Source organism: Hipposideros armiger, unplaced genomic scaffold (genome assembly GCF_001890085.2).
Source record: "Hipposideros armiger isolate ML-2016 unplaced genomic scaffold, ASM189008v1 scaffold_795, whole genome shotgun sequence".
NCBI classification, from domain to species: Eukaryota; Metazoa; Chordata; class Mammalia; order Chiroptera; family Hipposideridae; genus Hipposideros; species Hipposideros armiger.
In genome coordinates this window covers 521170-540290 of record NW_017732145.1, presented here as the reverse complement: position 1 = coordinate 540290, position 19121 = coordinate 521170, and the positions used below count along the sequence as shown (strand labels likewise).

The 19121-nt window shown below is 36.5% G+C and overlaps 1 protein-coding gene across 3 annotated transcripts in view; it reads right to left on the bottom strand.

Moving 5' to 3' along the window:
- The window catches only part of LOC109374140 (adhesion G protein-coupled receptor B3), a 409286-nt gene that overhangs the window by 66185 nt on the left and 323980 nt on the right, over nt 1-19121 (bottom strand). For all 3 annotated transcript variants that reach the window (XM_019628473.1, XM_019628474.1, XM_019628475.1), the window contains one exon: nt 5122-5316. In XM_019628473.1, coding sequence (XP_019484018.1) covers nt 5122-5316 — 195 coding nt within the window. The remainder of the gene's footprint in view (nt 1-5121; nt 5317-19121) is intronic.

Here is a 19121-nt window from a genome sequence, read left to right as displayed (position 1 = left end):
GCACACAGAAATAAAACTAAGCAAAAATAACATTATATAAATAACCTTGGGCTTGCTTTAATGTATTGTTTTAAGCTAACCAATCCCTAAAGAGTGCTTTAACAGCTGACTAGACAAAATACCTCACAGTTGATCTGGACAAAGAGTCATTATACTATGGTTTAGAGCTTTTATCCAGAATAACTATCCAAGGAGCACATCAACAGGCCATTGGCAATTAGAAACTATCAAGGATTCAGGAAGGCAGGAGATTATAATACAGGGTGCCCTCTGGCAGTTTCAGGGACCAAGATATATGGAGAGTGTGACTCAGAGACAAGAGACTGAGCCACTGGAAAAGCAGTAGGTAAATTGGTGGACAAAAGGATTGGGGTGTTGAGGGAAGGAGGTCAGTAGTGAGAATCACAGCAGGCTGGATGACCTGACCTGGAAAGTTATGGTCAGAAGGCTCCTGCCAGTGGGGCTGGACTATCTGAGCTCGACCACTGCAAGCTGCCAGATCTAAAGAAATGTGAGAGCAAATTATGGAAGTAAATAGTCCCTAACATTTAGGTGTTTAGGGGGGAAAAACAAAGACAGTCTTAAAGGGCATCTTTTTTTTCCTCTTCTTTTAGTCACAAATCTCACAGAAACTCTGACTCATTTTGAGAACGACATCACAACATTGCTCCAGGTATCTTTCACACTAATCTCGTTGCTCTGTCATGATGCAAGACGGTTTGACCTGTGGAGTGTCTGAATTGCTTGGATGGGCAATTTGTTACACAATATTTTCCAGTATCCCCAGATTTAGTTGAGGATGGAGGGCTCCAGCAAGAGGTAGCGAAGTGGATCTGCTGTGAGGAAAGCAGCAGCAGCGGATCTTCAGAGCTTTGGTGCATAAGCTTGGTGCTGCTCTAGAGTTCTCATTTCAAAATGGAAGGCAAAAAATGAGTGATACTAATATGATTAAATACACTAAATGATTATTCCCCAGAGGTAGCCTGTTGGAACAGCCAAAGTTATACAAACATAACTCAGTGTGGCAAAATCATCCTCAAATCCACAAAGGGGGTGCGTCTTAAGTAAGGAATGAGGTAGCAACTCATCACCCACGTTTGGACAGGCCTGGCTGATGCATCGAATAACCAGCATGTACAAGAATCATGGGCGCATCACAAGTTTACCCCAGGCTACACTATCAGCAGCAGCTATCGCAGGTCCTTCTCTTTTGCTAAAGGAAAATTCTCAGAGTCTTTCAAGATTCCCTATAATGAGTTAAATTGTGGCTGCCCCCAAGCCCGTTATGTTGAAGCCCTAATCCCCAGTACCTCTGAATGTGTCTATTTGGAGATAGAGCCTTTGAAGAGGTCATTAAGTTAAAATGAGGTTGTTAGGGTGAACCCTAATCCAATCTGACAGGTGTCCTTCTAAAACGAGATTAGGACACACACAGATACCAGGGGTGTGCGCACAGAGAAAAAGGCCATGTGAGGACACAGGGAGGGGGCAGCCACATGCAAGCTAAGGAGAGAGGCTTCAGGAGAAACCCTCTTGGACTTTTAGTCTCAGAACTAAGAAAATAAATGTCTGTTGTTTACGCCACCTACTCTGTGGTATTTGTTATGGCAGCCCTAGCAAACTAACATATTCACAACACTTTTTTTAAAAGAAAAAAAAAATCTTTGATAATAAATGGAATCACATTAGAAAACCAAACTACATGTACACTGTTCTGATGCAAATCTCAGTATTTTCTTGACTCTGAAAGAAATAATGGGGGATTCTGAAAAGACAAAACTGCCCATCAGATGTTTTACTGTATATTAAGAAACATTCAACCCAAATCATTTATTTACATTACATGGCATTTACTAGTTTTGAGCTGCACTATCCATATTCTTAAGACATCTTTGCCTCCCTTCCTCTTCCCCTCTGATTGCTGTGCGTACTCTACACTCTCCCATGGAGATTGTGAGTTCCTCACAGCCAGCAGCCATCTGCTAAGTTTTGTTCATGGTAGGATATACTCATGTTGATTTGTGAAGCAAGATGTGTTGCTTAATATCTCACCCATTTAAGGAAGTTATTTGGCATTGGATTTCTTATTTTCACCTTTATAATAAGGGCAAGGTTTAAACACTGACTAGTAAGAGCTGTTACTTGTACAAGGTTCTCTCTACCACAGAGAAACAACAGGGGATCCTCTCAGGCTGTTAATCATTGAAAACAGCAACCGCTGATGACTTGGAGTGATTGTCAACTGGGTGTTATAGTTCTGTTCATGACCTGGTTCCCACTGAGCCAGAAATATCGCTTATGGATTTAAGCCATTCTCCTCATCCATTTGCTATCCAACTTTAATATGGCTCTCCAGTGTCGACCTTAAGGACTAATGCTTCTTTTCTGACTCCCATTTTCCTTGATATTTTCCTCACACTTCTCCTCTGTAGCAAGTGAAAAGGAGCACTGCTCATACTTTCTTAAACGGTGACATGAGAAACATTTGAACTTCCTTTCCTGGCAGGAGAGATACCAAAATCCAAATCTGTGTTGGCAGCAGATGCCTGTGACCCAGAGATGCTTCGGGCTTTTGATCCATCAGAGCATTATAAACCTTCTCAGATAATAAGAGTAGCTACGTTTTTTTGAGCTTTTACTATATGCCACATGCTATATAATTTTTACATGGATCATTTAACCCTCACATTGGCACTATAGGGTAGGTACTATTATCCCATATAATGGAAGTGAAAATTGAGTTCCAGAGAAGTTGAATAACTTGTCTAGCATTACATGGCTAACAAGTGTCAAAGCCACGGCCTGAAGCTCAGGATCAAACAATCTTAATCACCACACAGTCCTGACTTCCTTACCTCCCTTATACTGCCAAGATGGCATTACAATTCCAGCTTCAAGACTGCTAATTCTACAAAGAGATGTCGAAAATGCAAGAAAAGTTGGAATTCAAGATGAGTTCAGTTTATGACATATTGAGCCTGAGATGCTAGCCAATAAAAAATGCCCAGAACCCTTGGAAATAGAGAATTGAAGTTTAAGTGAGGTACAGGAGATATTGAGTGAGGCTATAAACTGAAGTTCAAGCAAAGACAATTAATATGAATAAAATGGTTACATAAAATTGTTTGTAGAAAGTGGAATAAAAGAGTTACACCTCTGGGATTTCAGAGAAGAGAAAGATCATTTTCAGATGGAGTTTGGGGCTTGCTGGTCTGGCATTCAGAAAGACTTGCTAGAGCGGGGCTAGGATTTTGACAGGCAGAGGTGGAGGAAGAAGGAATTCTAGAAGAGGAAGGCATTCAGGTGCCTAAGAAGACACCAGTAAACTGACAATGACAAAGAAAAATGCAGCCCCCGTTGTGAGAGAATGACGAGGACACCAGTGTGTTTACCATTTGGGGGGAGGACTAATGAGAGAGTAGGATGGAAATGGAGGAACCTATTTCTGGTTATGCCAAAATGACAACAAAACCACCAACCAATTTGCTCTATTTAAGTCATACCATCTAATACCCATGACTAAGTCTTTGGTAAAACTAATTGTTCAATGAGTCAATGCACTGTAATGAGTAGCTCAATCAAAATACATTCCCAATGTAACCTGGTAATCTTAATTGCTGGAATTTCGGAAACTAAAAATCTTAAAGTCCTACGTTCTTGAGAGTTACAAGAGGCCCTAGAGGTTATTTAGTGCACCATGCTGCATGGTGTTTCAGTTGTGAACACGTGTCTGAGGAGTTTTGAAATTACAACTTTCGTTTTGTGTCAAGGACTTCAAATGTTATTTTTTTAATGTAAATGCTAATGGATAGAGGCATTTCAGAACTACAGGGAAAGGTTGTACTTGACTTACTTTATTAAGTTTTGAAAATTGGAAAGCTGTTTCTTTCTTTGTAAGGAAAAAAGTATTTTTGGAATGCTCAAATGATGGTAATCTTTTCTTCCCACCTCCCAATATGTTTTTACAATTCAAAATGTATTCCTGGACACTGGTGATATAATATAGAATGCAGCTCCAATAATTCTCATAGCAGCTACCTTCAGCAGTATATGCATACATTTAAGTAATATATGTGCCTCTATTCAAATCAGAGCATCAAATTATGAATGGTGCCATGATTCCAAAAAGCCTTCTTTTCCTCTTTCCCTCAATAGATGGTTAAAACAAACAAATAAATAAAACAAAACAAAAACCCCTGTGCATTCTCCAAGTGAAATGCAAATAAAACTCCCAAATGAAGAGGAGGCTGAAAGAAAACTACCTGATCTGGGAGTTTTGCCAAACCTTTACTTTAATGAACTTTATGCAGAGATACAGGAAGAACATTATGCTGGAAATGCAGAAATCAACTCAGCATTCTTGGCAGGAGTACATTTTAGCCTACAGCACAAAAAGAGTTAATCTGAAAAGGAAACTAGAGCTGCATTAAATATGCTTTGTTTGCCATTCAACAAGCTTTGTTTTAATGGCAAAGGCAATGCTGAAATTGGGTAAGTACTTAAACTTTATTATGGAAGTAAATGATGCTACTCTAGAAATACCCCATGACAAGAAAAATATGCTATGGGGAGTTACTGAATTTCTGATTTCCTTAGCTAGAGCACTTCTCTATTTGCCTGATATTTTTAGGTAATAGTTCCACAAAATTAAAGATGGTCTTCCTGCTTCTAATAGAAAAAACCCAAACAAAACTTAAAGAATGTCTTCTTTGCCTGTTATAGTTAATGTACTTTCATTATGCTTAATGTACTTTTAATAGTCTCCTATGGCAAGATGGTGATATTAAATGTGGGAATGAAATATCCATGATCCAACCTTGAATTTGCTATAGCGCCTTTTAGCTGAGGGCTCAAAACACTTCACACACATTCTCATTCAGTGTTTCCTAGAGGCGTATTATGAGCATTTTATGGTTTAGGACACTGTGGTATAGACTAACTAAGGGAACTGAGGTCATTTCCAGAGCTCACACTAAGCACAATGTGGATGTCTCTCCTAAAGGAGTGAGCGCTCTCTCCCTCCAGGTGAGACTGCCTCCAAGATGGCTGTACTGGCTTCCTGGAGCCAAAAATCGACTGCGTCTTCACTAGTCCTTTCCTTCATGGGATTGTCTCCCTTACCTGGACACCATCGGATGCAGGGATGTAACTTGCCCTTTTAAATGTGTCTGTCACATTTCTGAGGATTTCCACGGACATCAGCAGATCGCCTGCATAGAAATTTTTCCTCTGAGTTAAATCCAACAGCGTCTTGGTCACCTGGGACATTCCATCACCTGCAAGCATCCGCTGCCCTTTAGCAAGGTGTTCTTTAATCTGGATGGTCAAAAGAACAGAGTACAAATCAGAATCTTCATTACTATTTCTCCACATAGCTTCATCAGACAAATGTGTTTAAACTTGGAGAGTCAACTTTAAAATAGCTTTGCAACAGGTGGATTTCAAAACCGTAAGTTGAGTATTCCACACTCAGATGGATGAACATGCAAAAACTAATGAGTGTACTATACACTTTGGCAGACTTAATGGGCTTGCCTTTATCTCGTCTTCAGAACACACAACTCAACACATTGGAGAAAGTGTGTATTAACTTAGTTTTTTAATTGAAGTAAAAATAAAATACTTTTGCATGTGGTAAACATGGAGTTTATTTAGTAAGGTGTGATCAGAGACAGGAGATTATGAACACTTGAAAATTTCCTTTTTTATTAACAAGCCAAGCTTAATAATTTTTTCTTATCTATTAAACACACATTTCTATAGCAGCCAAATAAAGTTGTCAAAAGAACATTTTAGCTTAAGAAAATATCTCTAAACTTCAGCAGTCTACTATGACATGATTGAAAGCTAGATTATCTTTATTTTAAAAGGAAATAGACTAATACCAACAAAAATTTTAAAAATCCCCTTCCCCCAAAAAACAAAACAAAACAAAAAACACCTCTCAGCCAGGCCTTTAGTAGCAGAACAAACTATTAAGATGCAAGGCTTAAATTACTTTGATAGCCAGAGAAATATGCAGCAATTTTCATATTTGCTTATCTTACAGTTCAAGGGTAGAAAAGCATCTCATAGTGGGAAAGAATGTAAGGTTAGGAGGGGAAAGGGATAGCAAGAATCCATTATACTCTTCTTTGTTTACTAAAAGGTTAGTCCTTGTCATCCCATTGCTAAATTTGTGATTCAATGAAGTTATCAAAAGATCATGAAATAATCAAGAACACACCAGAGAAAGGCTGAAATAGAAAGGTAGAAGGTGTAATTATTGTAATGGTCAATTTCCCATTAAGAATCATGCCAACAAGTTCAGTAAAGTATGGCAATCAATCTGAACTAACCTAAAAAAGTTAGGACTTTTCTAAAAAAATATTTTTTAAAAAGTGATATCTTGCCACTTCAGATAGTTTACTTTTCTTTAGTTTCTCAAACTCTGTCTAAAAATAGCTTGGTCAAGTGAATATCTTCAGAGACACTTTATTTCCATTGTGTTATGAAAAAAGATAAGAGGAAAAGCAAATGCAAAGGCCCAGAGACAGGCATGTGCTTAATGCTGTTTATGTTTTTAGGCAGTTTGTATCTTCCCATTTTCTTCCTTCATTTCTCTCCCTGTCTCCACTCAAGGGTGGCTATTAACCACTGACTAAAGCCCAAAGGACGTGAGTGCATCAATGACCAGCCCTTGCCTAATTCTTTCCTAAATTTCTGATAAATATTTGCAACTTTATGTTTATGTCATGGATTCCATAACTTCATGTTTTTACACTGGCTATCCCTCACCCTCCCTTACATTATCTCATGTTTATGCACCACTGAGATTTTGTCCTGGTTCCTTTAAATACTTAAACGGAGTTAATGAACCCCCTTCTCTGCACTATCTCTTTTCTTACACATACATCACGGCATCACACTGAATTATAATCATTAGCTCATATGTCTTTCTGCCCCAGTAGTCCTTCTGAACCCTGCCTTACTCACAGCCTTAGACTATACAGCAAAATAAAAGTTTGTTAGAGTAAATTAAATTTTTATGTTTTAATTACACCTTTATGATATCACATAATGGATGCTCTTTGGATCCAGCAGTGCCCAAGTTTTAATTTAAACTTTGCATCATATTATTCATGTAATTGAATCCATAGGAGACTCAGTTTACCATGTCTCCTTTAAGATTTGAAAAATATGCCTATCTGGTTAAAATGTCTTAAAAATCAGTTTCTTAATTGAAATGAAACTAAATAAGCCTAAGATTATTAGCACAAGCTACTGCATAACAGGAAAGCTTCTTACCTCGCCATGAAGAAAGAGACTGTGTCTATATTGTTTAGTCTTATAGTCCCAGCACCTAGAAGCTTTGCTCAATATATTAAACACATTAATTAAATAAATGAATGAATGAATGAGTCAACTTCCTCCTATGCTCACATTAGGTCTTAGGATTCAGTTAGGCACTCTTGAAAGCTGTCCTCACTCACTCATCGACATAATCCATAGCAAACACCAGCAGCAAATAGCGTGAGAAATAATCTGACTTAAAAGTGTCAGGTGCAGTAGATGAAGTGTAAAGAAAGTTTTGAAGTGAAATGAAGTTAATAGGGTCTAACCTAAAAAATGTCATAAAATCCAGTCTTCAGTTTTGGGCTGGCAACACAAACCGCAGCTGTGATACTCAAAGCCACAGAGGACCTAAATGGTTCTCCACTAGGAATAGAATACAGCAATGGCTGCCAAGGTACATATTGTCTGACTACTTCAAATCAGCTCTGTGCCTACTACTTTTGCAAAGCATACCCAAGGCTGTGAAGGATCTAACTTGCACAGATCTAATGTATCCTTCTTCTCAAACAAAAACATCACAACACTGTGATCTTGAATAAAACATTTAGACATGTTTTCTGTTTGCAATAAAAATAGTACAGAAGGCACTGGATGGCTCAGCTAATCAGAGATATGAAAGCCAGTCTTTCATGTCTGGGTCAGCATCAAATGTGGCCCGAGTCAATGGTAAATTATCATTGCTGCCATCTGACAGCTGCTTCTCAGGCTTATGTGGAATGAATTGTTCTCAGTCTAGTTCTTTGCACACAGGTGCCCAAATCACACCACCAGTTCTCATGATTGGCATTAATTAGTATCTTTCCTGGCATCGTCGGTGGGAAGCGCCCAGAACAAATACCTTAAAATTATTTGTACACACTAGTGTAGACTATCAGTAGCATTTATAAAGGGTATCAAGAGTGTTCAGATAAGACAGATTTCGATCCAGAACATATTTAGTTGATAAAAAATTCCAGTTTCTTGATAATCCTACCAAGTGTGCTGTCAAAGTTTCTTTCCTTAACTTGTGCCTAACCTCTTGCTACTTTTTCCTAGAATGACTGATCCGTGTTTATCTGCAGATCTGTTTTTTCTTTTCTGGATCATGAAGGAGTAGGGTTCAGGTTGGATTTGTTCAACTTACATTTTTTTCTATGTCAAATTATTCTTTACTTACATTCCACCTCTCTTATTTTGTTTTTATCTCTATGATTTAGCTCCCATCCAATCCTTCTTTAATCTTTCCCTGTCTCAAAAATATGGCCTGATACTGTATATCTTATTTAAATACCAACTTTTCATATTGCTACTTCCTTTCAACTATCGTCATCTTTCTGTTTCTCTTCAAAATAAAAATCAAAAGTATGAAATCTGATTTGAATCCCACAACTCTTTGAGTTAAAATTAAACTCAACAATTACTTATTAAGCATTCTCTCTGGAAATCTTAAAAGTATATTATGTTTAAAGAGCAGATGGAACCTTAAAACTTGGATTTAAATTGTGGTTCTACTATTCATGACATAGGGCCTCTAGACAAATTATTTGCCTCTTTTCTAGGATCCTTTGATCTGTCTATAAAAAGAAGCATATACCATTACATGGTTGTTATAATAGGTTAATACAAAGATAAAGGTTAATAGTGGACAGTGACTGTCCCCTTCTACTCTTCCCATCTTCAACTTCAAATTACTCTAAATACTACCAATGTCATGTTTTTCATATCCATTCTTATTATCTACGGGCAAGAGACAATTGCTGTGCAGATCTTAACCTCTCATCACACTCATTACAATAGTCTCTTAACTGAACTTATTTAATCTTTCCTAATGTTAAACTATCCTGCCTTCCACATCTATGAGCATGGCATTTGTCCGCTAAAAAGAAAGAAAAAACAAAAATCCATTCATTTTCATATTAAATCAAATACACCCTTCATTGTGTTTGACTTATAACACCATCTGAATATTATACTAACCTATAATTCCAATCTTTTATCTGTCTCATTTTATCCACCCCAACACTATTCTCTCACTATTTCTATTCAGTGTGATTATTTCAGTCTTACTCTTCTATCTTTATTGCTACTTAGTAATTTAATCTACCTTGATTTGAATTCCTCAAATTTGTTTTTACTATATTATTGCCAATTTTTAAACTAGTAATACTTTTTAATCAACCTACTTGTTCCACTATTGTTTCTTAACCATTGCTTCTTGAATGCTCTTCTTTTCTCAAAGTGCATTTTCCTTTTTTATAATATTTTAGTAAGAGTCTGTGAATGGTAACTCTTTCAAATCTTTGACTTACTTTTTTTTTTTAAGTTATACTCACTTTCAATTGATCTTTTAAATAGGGATGTTTTTATTTTCTTTTTAGCATTTTCATAATGTGATTTTAGTGCCTCTTTTGTTGCAAGTATAAAGTCTCCTATCAGTTAAACATCCAGTCTTTTGTAGATTACAAGTCTTTACTTTGTGGTAGCTTTTAAGATTTTCCTTTTTGTCTTTAGGGTAATACAGATTAAGTTTATGTTGATTTGCTTTTATTTATTAGAAACTTTTTTCAATCTGAATATGTTATCTGTCTTCAAATTTGGAAAACTGGTATGCATTAACTCATAGAATATTGCCTCTCCATCAACCTTTTTGTGGTCTTTTTCTGGAATTCATTTCTATTACATAAATTTCTATTAAATGTATACTAAATCTTCTCATTCTATTCTTCATTTACTATATTCTTTTATATTTTTCATTTCTTTATCTATCCTGGCTTCTGAGTGGTCATTTTCAAGGCCTATATCCAGATCACTAATACTTTCTTCAATTGTGTCTAAATGACTATTTATTCTATTTATTAATTTCAGTGACAATATTTTCCACTTATAGAAGTTCCATTTAATCTTTTTCATATACTTCCATTCCTTAACTATGCTTTCTCTTAAATTATTTAAAACAAATGTTATAGTTTATTCCATATATTTTATTATTTTTACTGTTGTATTGCTAATTCTCCTGGTTCCTGCATTTGGTTATTTTTCTCATGATTTTTATAATTACTGTGAACTCAAATCAATGGAATGTATTTATCTTTTGGGGGCTCCAAGTTGCTGGTCTATGAAAGAGTTGTTAGAGACTAGTTTTGAATGTGTTTTCTAAGGGTGGGTATGTTTCTCTGATGGTGGGGTTCTCAGGCAATTCAGTGATACTGGATCTAATTTTCATGTTCATCCCTTCTCTTTATAGCTCAGGCTAGGAGTGTCCATTTTTAAAAAGTGATTTTTTTTTCCTCCTTTCTCCCAAAACCATGACTGAAATGCAGACTTCTTAGATACATCTTAGAACTGGAGGATTTTTCTAATCCATAATGCCACAGTAGCCAAGATAGTGCTGGATCGTTGCAGTGGGCTTGGTATAGCATCACTGCTTTGGTGTGATGGGTCTTGTCAGCATCCCCAAGTAGGTTTTAGAATCTCAGCCTCCACCACCTAGAACTCACCTGTAGCCTAAAAAACATTCACAGGCTGCTGAACCATCAGTTTTCCTTTATAGCCAGCTTTTCCTTTTTTTCTTTCCTTCCTTCCTCTCTTCCTTCCTTCCTTCCTTCCCCTTTCCCTTTCTCTCTCTCTCTCTCTCTCTCTCTCTCTCTCTCTCTCTCTCTCTCTTTCTTTTTCATCTCTTCATTTCTGGTATCTCAGGATTTCTTTTTCTGTGAGCTCAGATATAACAAGATACTTGAAAATATATTCTTCCATTAATTTATGTACAAGTCAGTATGATCTGTGAAGTATCAGCTCGGCCTATCCCACTATTCCACACTGCTGTGGCTTCCCCATACCAACCAGACTGAACTACTCACCATTTCCCAAAGAAAGCCCATGGATCCTATCTTTGCTTCCTGACTCATACTCTTCTGTAATTTTAAATGTCCACCCAAATCTTTTTGTTATTTTTCCTTTATCCTTCCTGGAGTCTTTTCAGATAACTATGAGCATGATATGATCTCTACTTTCAAGCCTCATGGGAGTAAATCTTCCTTTGTCTTATATTATTATCGTGTTTGTGCTTGTCTCCATTCTGCTAGACCATACACTCTAAAGGGCCTGTATTTTCTTATTCATTTTGGTTTCCCATGTGATTTCTAGCACATTTCTGACACTCAAAAGTATCTGCTCAATGGGCTTGCTAAATTAAACTTAAACTATAGAAGGATTTTTTTTTTCCTTCTGCAGCTATCATCCTCAAAAGTTGACAAGGTAAAAAACATAGCAGTCCATGATTATTCAAAACAAACAAATATGTAATAATTGAAGAGCTTTTACATTTCCTGACAGAATTGCCTTTTAAAAGATATACAATGCATATAAATAGGCAAGTGATTTCAAAATTTTTAAATATCTATATTTATAGACAATTGCTATCTTTAAAAAAATAATAAATTACAACAATGACACAGTATTTACCAAGTGCCTATTATATAGTAAGAATGTGACTGTTTTACATGAGCTACCTAATTTGAGTTTTAAAACAATTGGAGGTGTCAGAACTAACCACATTTTATAGATGAAGGAGTAGAGACAGTGTGGTGAAGTGAATTCCTCAGAATTGCACGGATCCTAAATTGTACCAAGGTTTGAGCTCAGGCAGTTTGATTACAGAGCCCATGCTCTTAACCACTACTCAGGTTTTATATAATGTTTTTATTAGAACTGTCAAGATGCTGATGTACTTAAAAATAATCCTTAATCACCTTTGTTTTAAAGAAGACACTAAATCTTTCTCCTATGAAGAAAGAATACAACAAGCAAGAGCCTTCAAAACAACTTGCCTGGCTGTTGAGATATTGCCACTTATGTGAGTTGTGGTCAATAGTTTGGAATGTAATGTATAAATGTTCCTGATGCAATCGACCAATATCTATAAAATATTTTGTAGGTAGTTTTATTCAAGTGGATAGAAAAAGCCCCTAAGGATACATCAAGTATTTTATTTCCTTTGGGCTGTATTTTGTGATTCTCTTAATTTAGTCACTGAAATCGTTCAGAAATGTTTAATAATTTAAATACTTCCCTTAAAATTATAATTATCAGTGATGATGCCTGCCCACATTGAAGCACTCGGCAAGTATTTTTGCTCCAAAGGACAAGTCTTAAAATTTCTGTGTCATTCACATTTAATACTGTTGACAAGATCAACAGTGAAAGGAAAAAAAAAACTGAAGTCTAAAAATAGTTGCTTTTTATAGTTCTGGATTAAGCCTCCTTGCTCTTTGTATAGAGAGATGTGGTGAGGGTCATGGTTTAAAGAGTAGGTGTGTTTCTGAAATAACCTTATTCTTTTCACTTTATGCTTCCTACCATCAGTTACAGTCGCCTCTATTGTGGGAATCCTAAAAAAAGGTTCATTGTAGTCACTGTGCAAAAGACACACTTTAAACATCATATATTTATATATTAGTTTTAGCATCAACTCCTACAATCCATCTGTAAGGTATGTTAAAGGTTCTCATAGCTCTAAGTGGCTTCAATTAAAAGATAATTATACCAGAAACTTCTTTTCACAAAGCAATAATCTAAATATACATCTTTTGCTTCAGTTAATAATTATGTCATTTTTGTAAGATTAAAGTCACTTGCTAGATAATAATATTAAATTATTTACAGATCTTTCTGGTGTTTCCAGATGAGAAATATCATTCTGTATGGAAAAGAAAGCATACCCTTTATATCTCTAATACATATGTGGTTCTTATTTTCCCTATATTTGACATCTCAAAGCTTGTGTTCCTCCTAGAGCTGTCCTAGGGCTAGCTGTTCAAATTTAAAAGACGATTATTGCCTAGAGAAAACATGATAGGGCAGGTTTATCCCACAATTCCCCTATATAAATTACATGTGCATTTGCACAAAGCCCAGGATGAATAGCATTTGGCCACAGGGCATTGGGCATCCCAGTTTCTTGCCCCAGGAATTCCTGACATGAGAGATAGGATGCCATGACTTTGAGGATAGAAAGGTATTGTTATGAGAATAAAGTTAGTCATGAAGAAAATTGATAAAGAAAACTGAGTCAGGTATTTTGTGCTTATTTCCCTGGAAGGTCTAGAAATTTTTAAAATAAGAATGAGAGCACAGTAATTCACCTACCCAGTTTAAAAAAAAAAAAGAAAAAAGAAATAGCTTTAATTTCAGAGGCTGTGGCTAGAATTAGTCAAAAGGGCAACAATTCCTGAGCAAAGGATATAGGTATGCAGGATTTCTTTTAACATTAAACAAACTTAGGCATTTTTATTAATATTCTGAGCCACGGATAGAACTATAGCAGCCTCCATGAGCTCAAAGCAGTATAGTGGTCACAGAGGAGGACCCCAATGTTTAAGAATCTTCTCAATGGGAGACAAAGCATTAAATAGCCCAGTATTTATCTCAGGATTTTTCAATTCAATTTCCATTACTTGAGTTTTCTAGTTCTGGGAATACTGCATCAGTCACAATGGGATAGGTTATACTATGATAACAAACAACTCCAAAATCTCAGTGCCTAAAAACAACAAAGATTTATTTTTCACTCACACTATCTACTCAGCCCAGGCCATCAGGGAGGCTCTGTTTGTCATAGTCATTCAGGGCTTTGGAATGATGGTGATTCAAAGATTGGACACTGGCAATGACATTCTCAGGCCTGACATGACAAAGATCACTTCCATACACAACCAATGGGCCTGAACTAGTCACATGTGGACACTGAACTTCAAGGGGTGAAAAAACACAATCCCCCATGTGCCCAGGAGAGGAAAATGAGATATCAATTAATAATAATATGTCTTGTGATGGTATGGAGCTGGCTAGAACTCATTTAACTTCTTTGCATGCATCTACCAAAAGTTTATTTTTTTAAAATTTTACTTCTTTTAAAAATTTTTTCACATTTTACTTCTTCTCATGTATCTACCAAAACTTCAGCCCTAGCTAAAATGTCACAATGCTTCTTAAACTTTAATGTGCCTGCGAATTGCAAAGGGAACTTTTCAAAATGCAGATTCTGACTTGGTAGGTCTGGAACAGGGTCTGAGTTTCTACATGTCTAACAAGCTCCCAGGTGCTGCTGACACTTCTGATCTTCAGAAAACATTTTGGCTCTACCAAATGTCTTTTTTTTGCACCTGCTTCTAAGTAGTTCAACTTTGCTGGGGAAAAATCACAATGAAACTGACTGGCTGTACTCTTAAATTCTTAATTTCAAACCTCAGTACAATAGAACCTTTGGCAACTCTCAAACCCACCTGCCTCAAGCTATACCTCATTGTCCTGCCTTCCTCATTTCAGCCAAATGTGCTTATTCAGTCTTAATAAAGGGTACCATCATCTCTCATCTGGATTACTGCAGCAGGCTTCGCAGGTTCCAGTCCTGCCACCTTGTAGTCTATTCTCCACAGAACAGCCATAAGGCCCTGTTTAATTAGATTGAATCACTTAGTCCTCAACTGTCAATGGCTTCCCTTTGCACTGAGAGTAAAATCCAAACTCCTAGCAAAGGCCTTGAAGGCCCAGGATAATTTTTTCCCTATCTAGTTCTCCAGTCTCATCTCATGACAATCTCTTTTTTGCTCACTACCTCTGGCCACTGGATCACCTTTAAGTTGTTTACAGACCTCAAGGTTTTTAATATGCTCTTCCCTCCAACTGGAATGCACTCTCATTTCCCTGACCAACTCATTCTCTCTACTCTTCGCATGTATAGATCCATCTCATCTTTTGAATCAAGGTTTCAAATGCTATTTCTTCACAGAGACCTCTCTGACTTTTATATCTAAAGCAGTCTCCAAACATTATTCCCTATGTTGGGCCTTTGCTAATTGTCTTTAATGTATCACAATTTGTAATTAGTTTCTCTCTTTTCTTGCTTATTTTGTATTTGTTGTGCGTGCCACATTTTAAGTTACATCTTCAGGTCCTTACACTGTGTTGCACAGAGTTCAAGTTCAGAGGATAATTGTAGAATAAATTAATGGGCAGATGAATGGATGAACAATATAGTATATTTTCCTTTATAAGAGTTTTTCCTTTGACATTAGCCTAACTATAATTCTCTGAACAAGCATATTTTATTAAATCTTCCTATAAATATCTTGTTAGGGAGACCACTTCATAGTCGGAGTAGAGGCCTGACCACCACACTATATATCTGAAGCTGATATTGAATAATAATGTATGTCAACTATAATTATATATACATATAGTCACGGGGCACGGAGTAGAGGGTGGGAATGGAGTCAATGGAATTGTAATAGATAAGCATGATATCGGGAATGGGAGGGCAGAAGATGGGAGGAGGGGGGTTGTTAGTTTGTGAGGGTGAAAAGGATAACTATTGCATTGTTCTGTATACTTGAAACTAACAATAAAATAAAATAAAATCTTCCTATAAATAAATTTCAAATCAGTCCATTTTAATGGATAAAACTAACTCTAACATTTCTTGTCTTTAGTCACACTAAATCCATAATCTAAGAGAAGCTTAAAAATCTCTTGAGCTTTTATGGATACAACAGGTAATAAGTTGCAGCTTTTCTTTAAAAAAAAAGAGAAAAAAATATATATAACTGTTAGAAGTATTTCATTATACATCTATACAATATTGTCCCTTAAAATTCCCTAGGAGCACTATCATATGTTCCTAAAGATTTTTTTCTTTTTTATAATACAGTTGAAATGTATTGGTTTAGTAGAGTGTAGTAATTCATGTAAGGTCAATGCTTTTGCCAACACAATTAGAAAAATCCATATAAATTATAAAAATTATACTCTTCAAGTCATCCGAGAGCTATGAATGAGATAAACTAAATTTCCAGGAAGAGGAGAACCTTTCTGAGGGAAGCCAACAATTTCAGCCCATTACTTTTTTTTTTTTTTCCTTGAGAATGTTTGCTAAATCTGGGCAAAAAGTGAGCAGCAGCTGTGGCTCAGGCAGAGGCCCTCTAGGACAGAAAGACACACTAATGTTTTTTGGTTGCCTGGGGCTGGAGAAATTTATTAAAAATTTGAGGGTCCCTAAAAATGTTGCTGGCATTTTTCTCCATGAGACATTTGTTGAGTTTCTGAGCTGTGTATGAAGCTGAGAAGCTAGGATGAAAACTTCTAAAATGCAGAATGCAATTTTCTCCATCTTTCTAAGTAGGCATTTGGAAATAAATGCCTAGTGAGGAAGGGGTCCAGCTTCAAGCAACCAGCTGGTCTCCTCCTCAAGACATTTGCTATATTTATATAATAGTTGCTTGGACAGAAACCTGAAGTCCTGAGCTGGGACCTTCTGAAGGGCAGAGCTGAACCTTCTACAGTTTCTCAGGGTTAATGGGATGGGCACATACAGGCTCTCCATCCAAAACCCATAAGAGATGCAATGAAGGGGGGGGGGATTAAGCAAATGTATTGTAGTCTCACTAAAACTGCAAACCAGCCTCTATTCTGACCAGCCCTTCACTGCATTGAGATATCAGCTCCTCGCTCTGTTTGGATAATCAAGGAAAGGGGGAATGCTTTTTAGTAGACATTCACCTTTTTTTTTTTTTTTACACAACGTCTGACAGTCAATCAAAAATTATGAAGTATGCCAGATGATGTGACTGACAGAACACAATAAAAGAAGCCAGTTCACAGATTATTCAGACATTGGATTTAGCGAATAAGGGATTTAAAATGTTTATGGTTAAAATGTTAAAGAGGATAGAGTTAAACATAGAATAAAGTAGACTTTGTCTATTTTTTGATAGAGAATTTAAAAAGAGTTGGGATCTTAAAAAATATAAATAAACCAGTAAAAAACCTATAGTCTAGATCAAGAGCTAGTGACCTACAATCTGTGGGTTTCATCCAGCCCATTGCCTGTTTTGGTATAAAGTTGTGGCTGAGACCCGAGGGAATAATCTCGGTAAAGCTTCCTTATAAAGTGTTACTGGAAGACAGTCACGGTCACTTGTTGTCTGTGGTTGCTCTATGGCTACAGCAGCAGAATTCAGTAGTTATGACAGAGAACATATGGTGTGTAAAGTTGAAAATATTTGTTACCTTGCCCTTGACATAGATTGTGAACTTTGACAGATGAATTGCTTAGCATATCAAAATTTAATTAATACCTTCCTTCCATATATATATACATATATATATACACATTTATACATATGTATATACATTTATATATATTTACATATATATTTATACACACACACACACACACATTTCCATTAGCTCCTTGAGAGTAGACAGCATTAAATAATTGTCAGTTATTTTTTGTTGAACAGTCAGTGAACTCCTAATTTTATTTGGGATCATATGTTAAAGACTTTGGAATTGTGAATTTGCACTCAGATCCCAAAGCTATAACTTGTGATACTGAATAAAATTATGAAGATTCTGTCCATTTTAAAGGAAGAAATGTTTTTCAACTTTTCCTTGGCATTGTTAGGTTTTGCAATAATTTGTTGAACTCTGGGAGTGAGGACGACACACTTTTGAAATTTGGTCACAAGACTACAAAAACAGTCAAGTGCTACGTTGAGTACTTAATTAGTAATAATAATAGTTCAGAATTATTGAATGTGTACTATGGTAACAATTGGTATGAACTGGTAATAACTCTGTTTATTTGGCCTTGAGTGACCTTCCAATTGTTATTCTTGAAGAACTCTAATGTGATTGTTATGTCCAGCCAGGATTAAGAAACTACTGATCTAGCTTCTTCTCCTACTTTCCCCATCACTTGCTGTATTCCAGCCATATTAGACTACAGAAGAAGTAACCCCTGTCATTCAGGCTCACTCACCCCAACTTAGCTGATGACTACTTGAAAACTAAAATCATCTGCTATTCCCCTGACACTGGACCATAGTGATGGGTTCTTTGTTACTTAATTGTTGTTAAAAAAACAATGATTTGCATACTTTTTGTCTCAGTATTTGTTGTAAAGAAAAGCTGTGGTGGCTATTGTTTTCTTTCTTCCTTCTATATAAGCTGCAGTAATAAAATGTACCGCCTGACATTTGTGCAATGAGGAGATGGCCAAAAAGTTGTGATACATGAGGAGTTTTGCTGCGATGGAGAAAAATTCACCTGAAAGGTAGGGAATATGGGGGAAAAATAAAGCAAACCTATTCTATCTCTGTTTTCCTCTCTGCCTCTTTGGCTGCCTCTCTCTTCTCCCCCCTTGCCCTGCCACGCCCTACACCCAGCTATCTTTATCTCTCTCTCCTAATGAGCCATCCATAAAAGTAGAGAAAAAGAGGAGAAACAGACCTTAAACCAGGATTCAAGCTTTTTGATATCCCTTCCCACAGTCAATTTTTCAGTTACTAGATAGATTATTGCTCCAACTTCTGTCTTTAAAATGTTTGTTAAATGAAGGTTTGAAAAATAGAAACAGAGGTTTTAAGAAACAATGACTTAAAAGGGAACATTTATATCCAACTCTTCATATATTCATATAGAGGGACTTCTATTAGAGTAATCTCTTTGATGCTTCTCAGTCACGCATTGCTCACTCTTCTCCAGGGAAGGAGAGGTGATTTACCAATCTGATAAATTTAGAAGAAAGCATTGGTATGCTTGGTTCAATTCCTTTTGCTTTAGAGAGCTGACTACCTGCAGAGACACATATTCTGCCATTTCTATGCAGTCTGTCACTGTGTGTGTGTTTGTGTGTGTGTGTGTGTGTGTGTGTATTTGTGTATAAAAGAGACAGAAAGAGGGAAAGAGAGAAAAGAAGGGGAAGGAGGAAAAGGAACAAGAGGAGAAGCAGCTGCCTGTGCTTGTCCAGG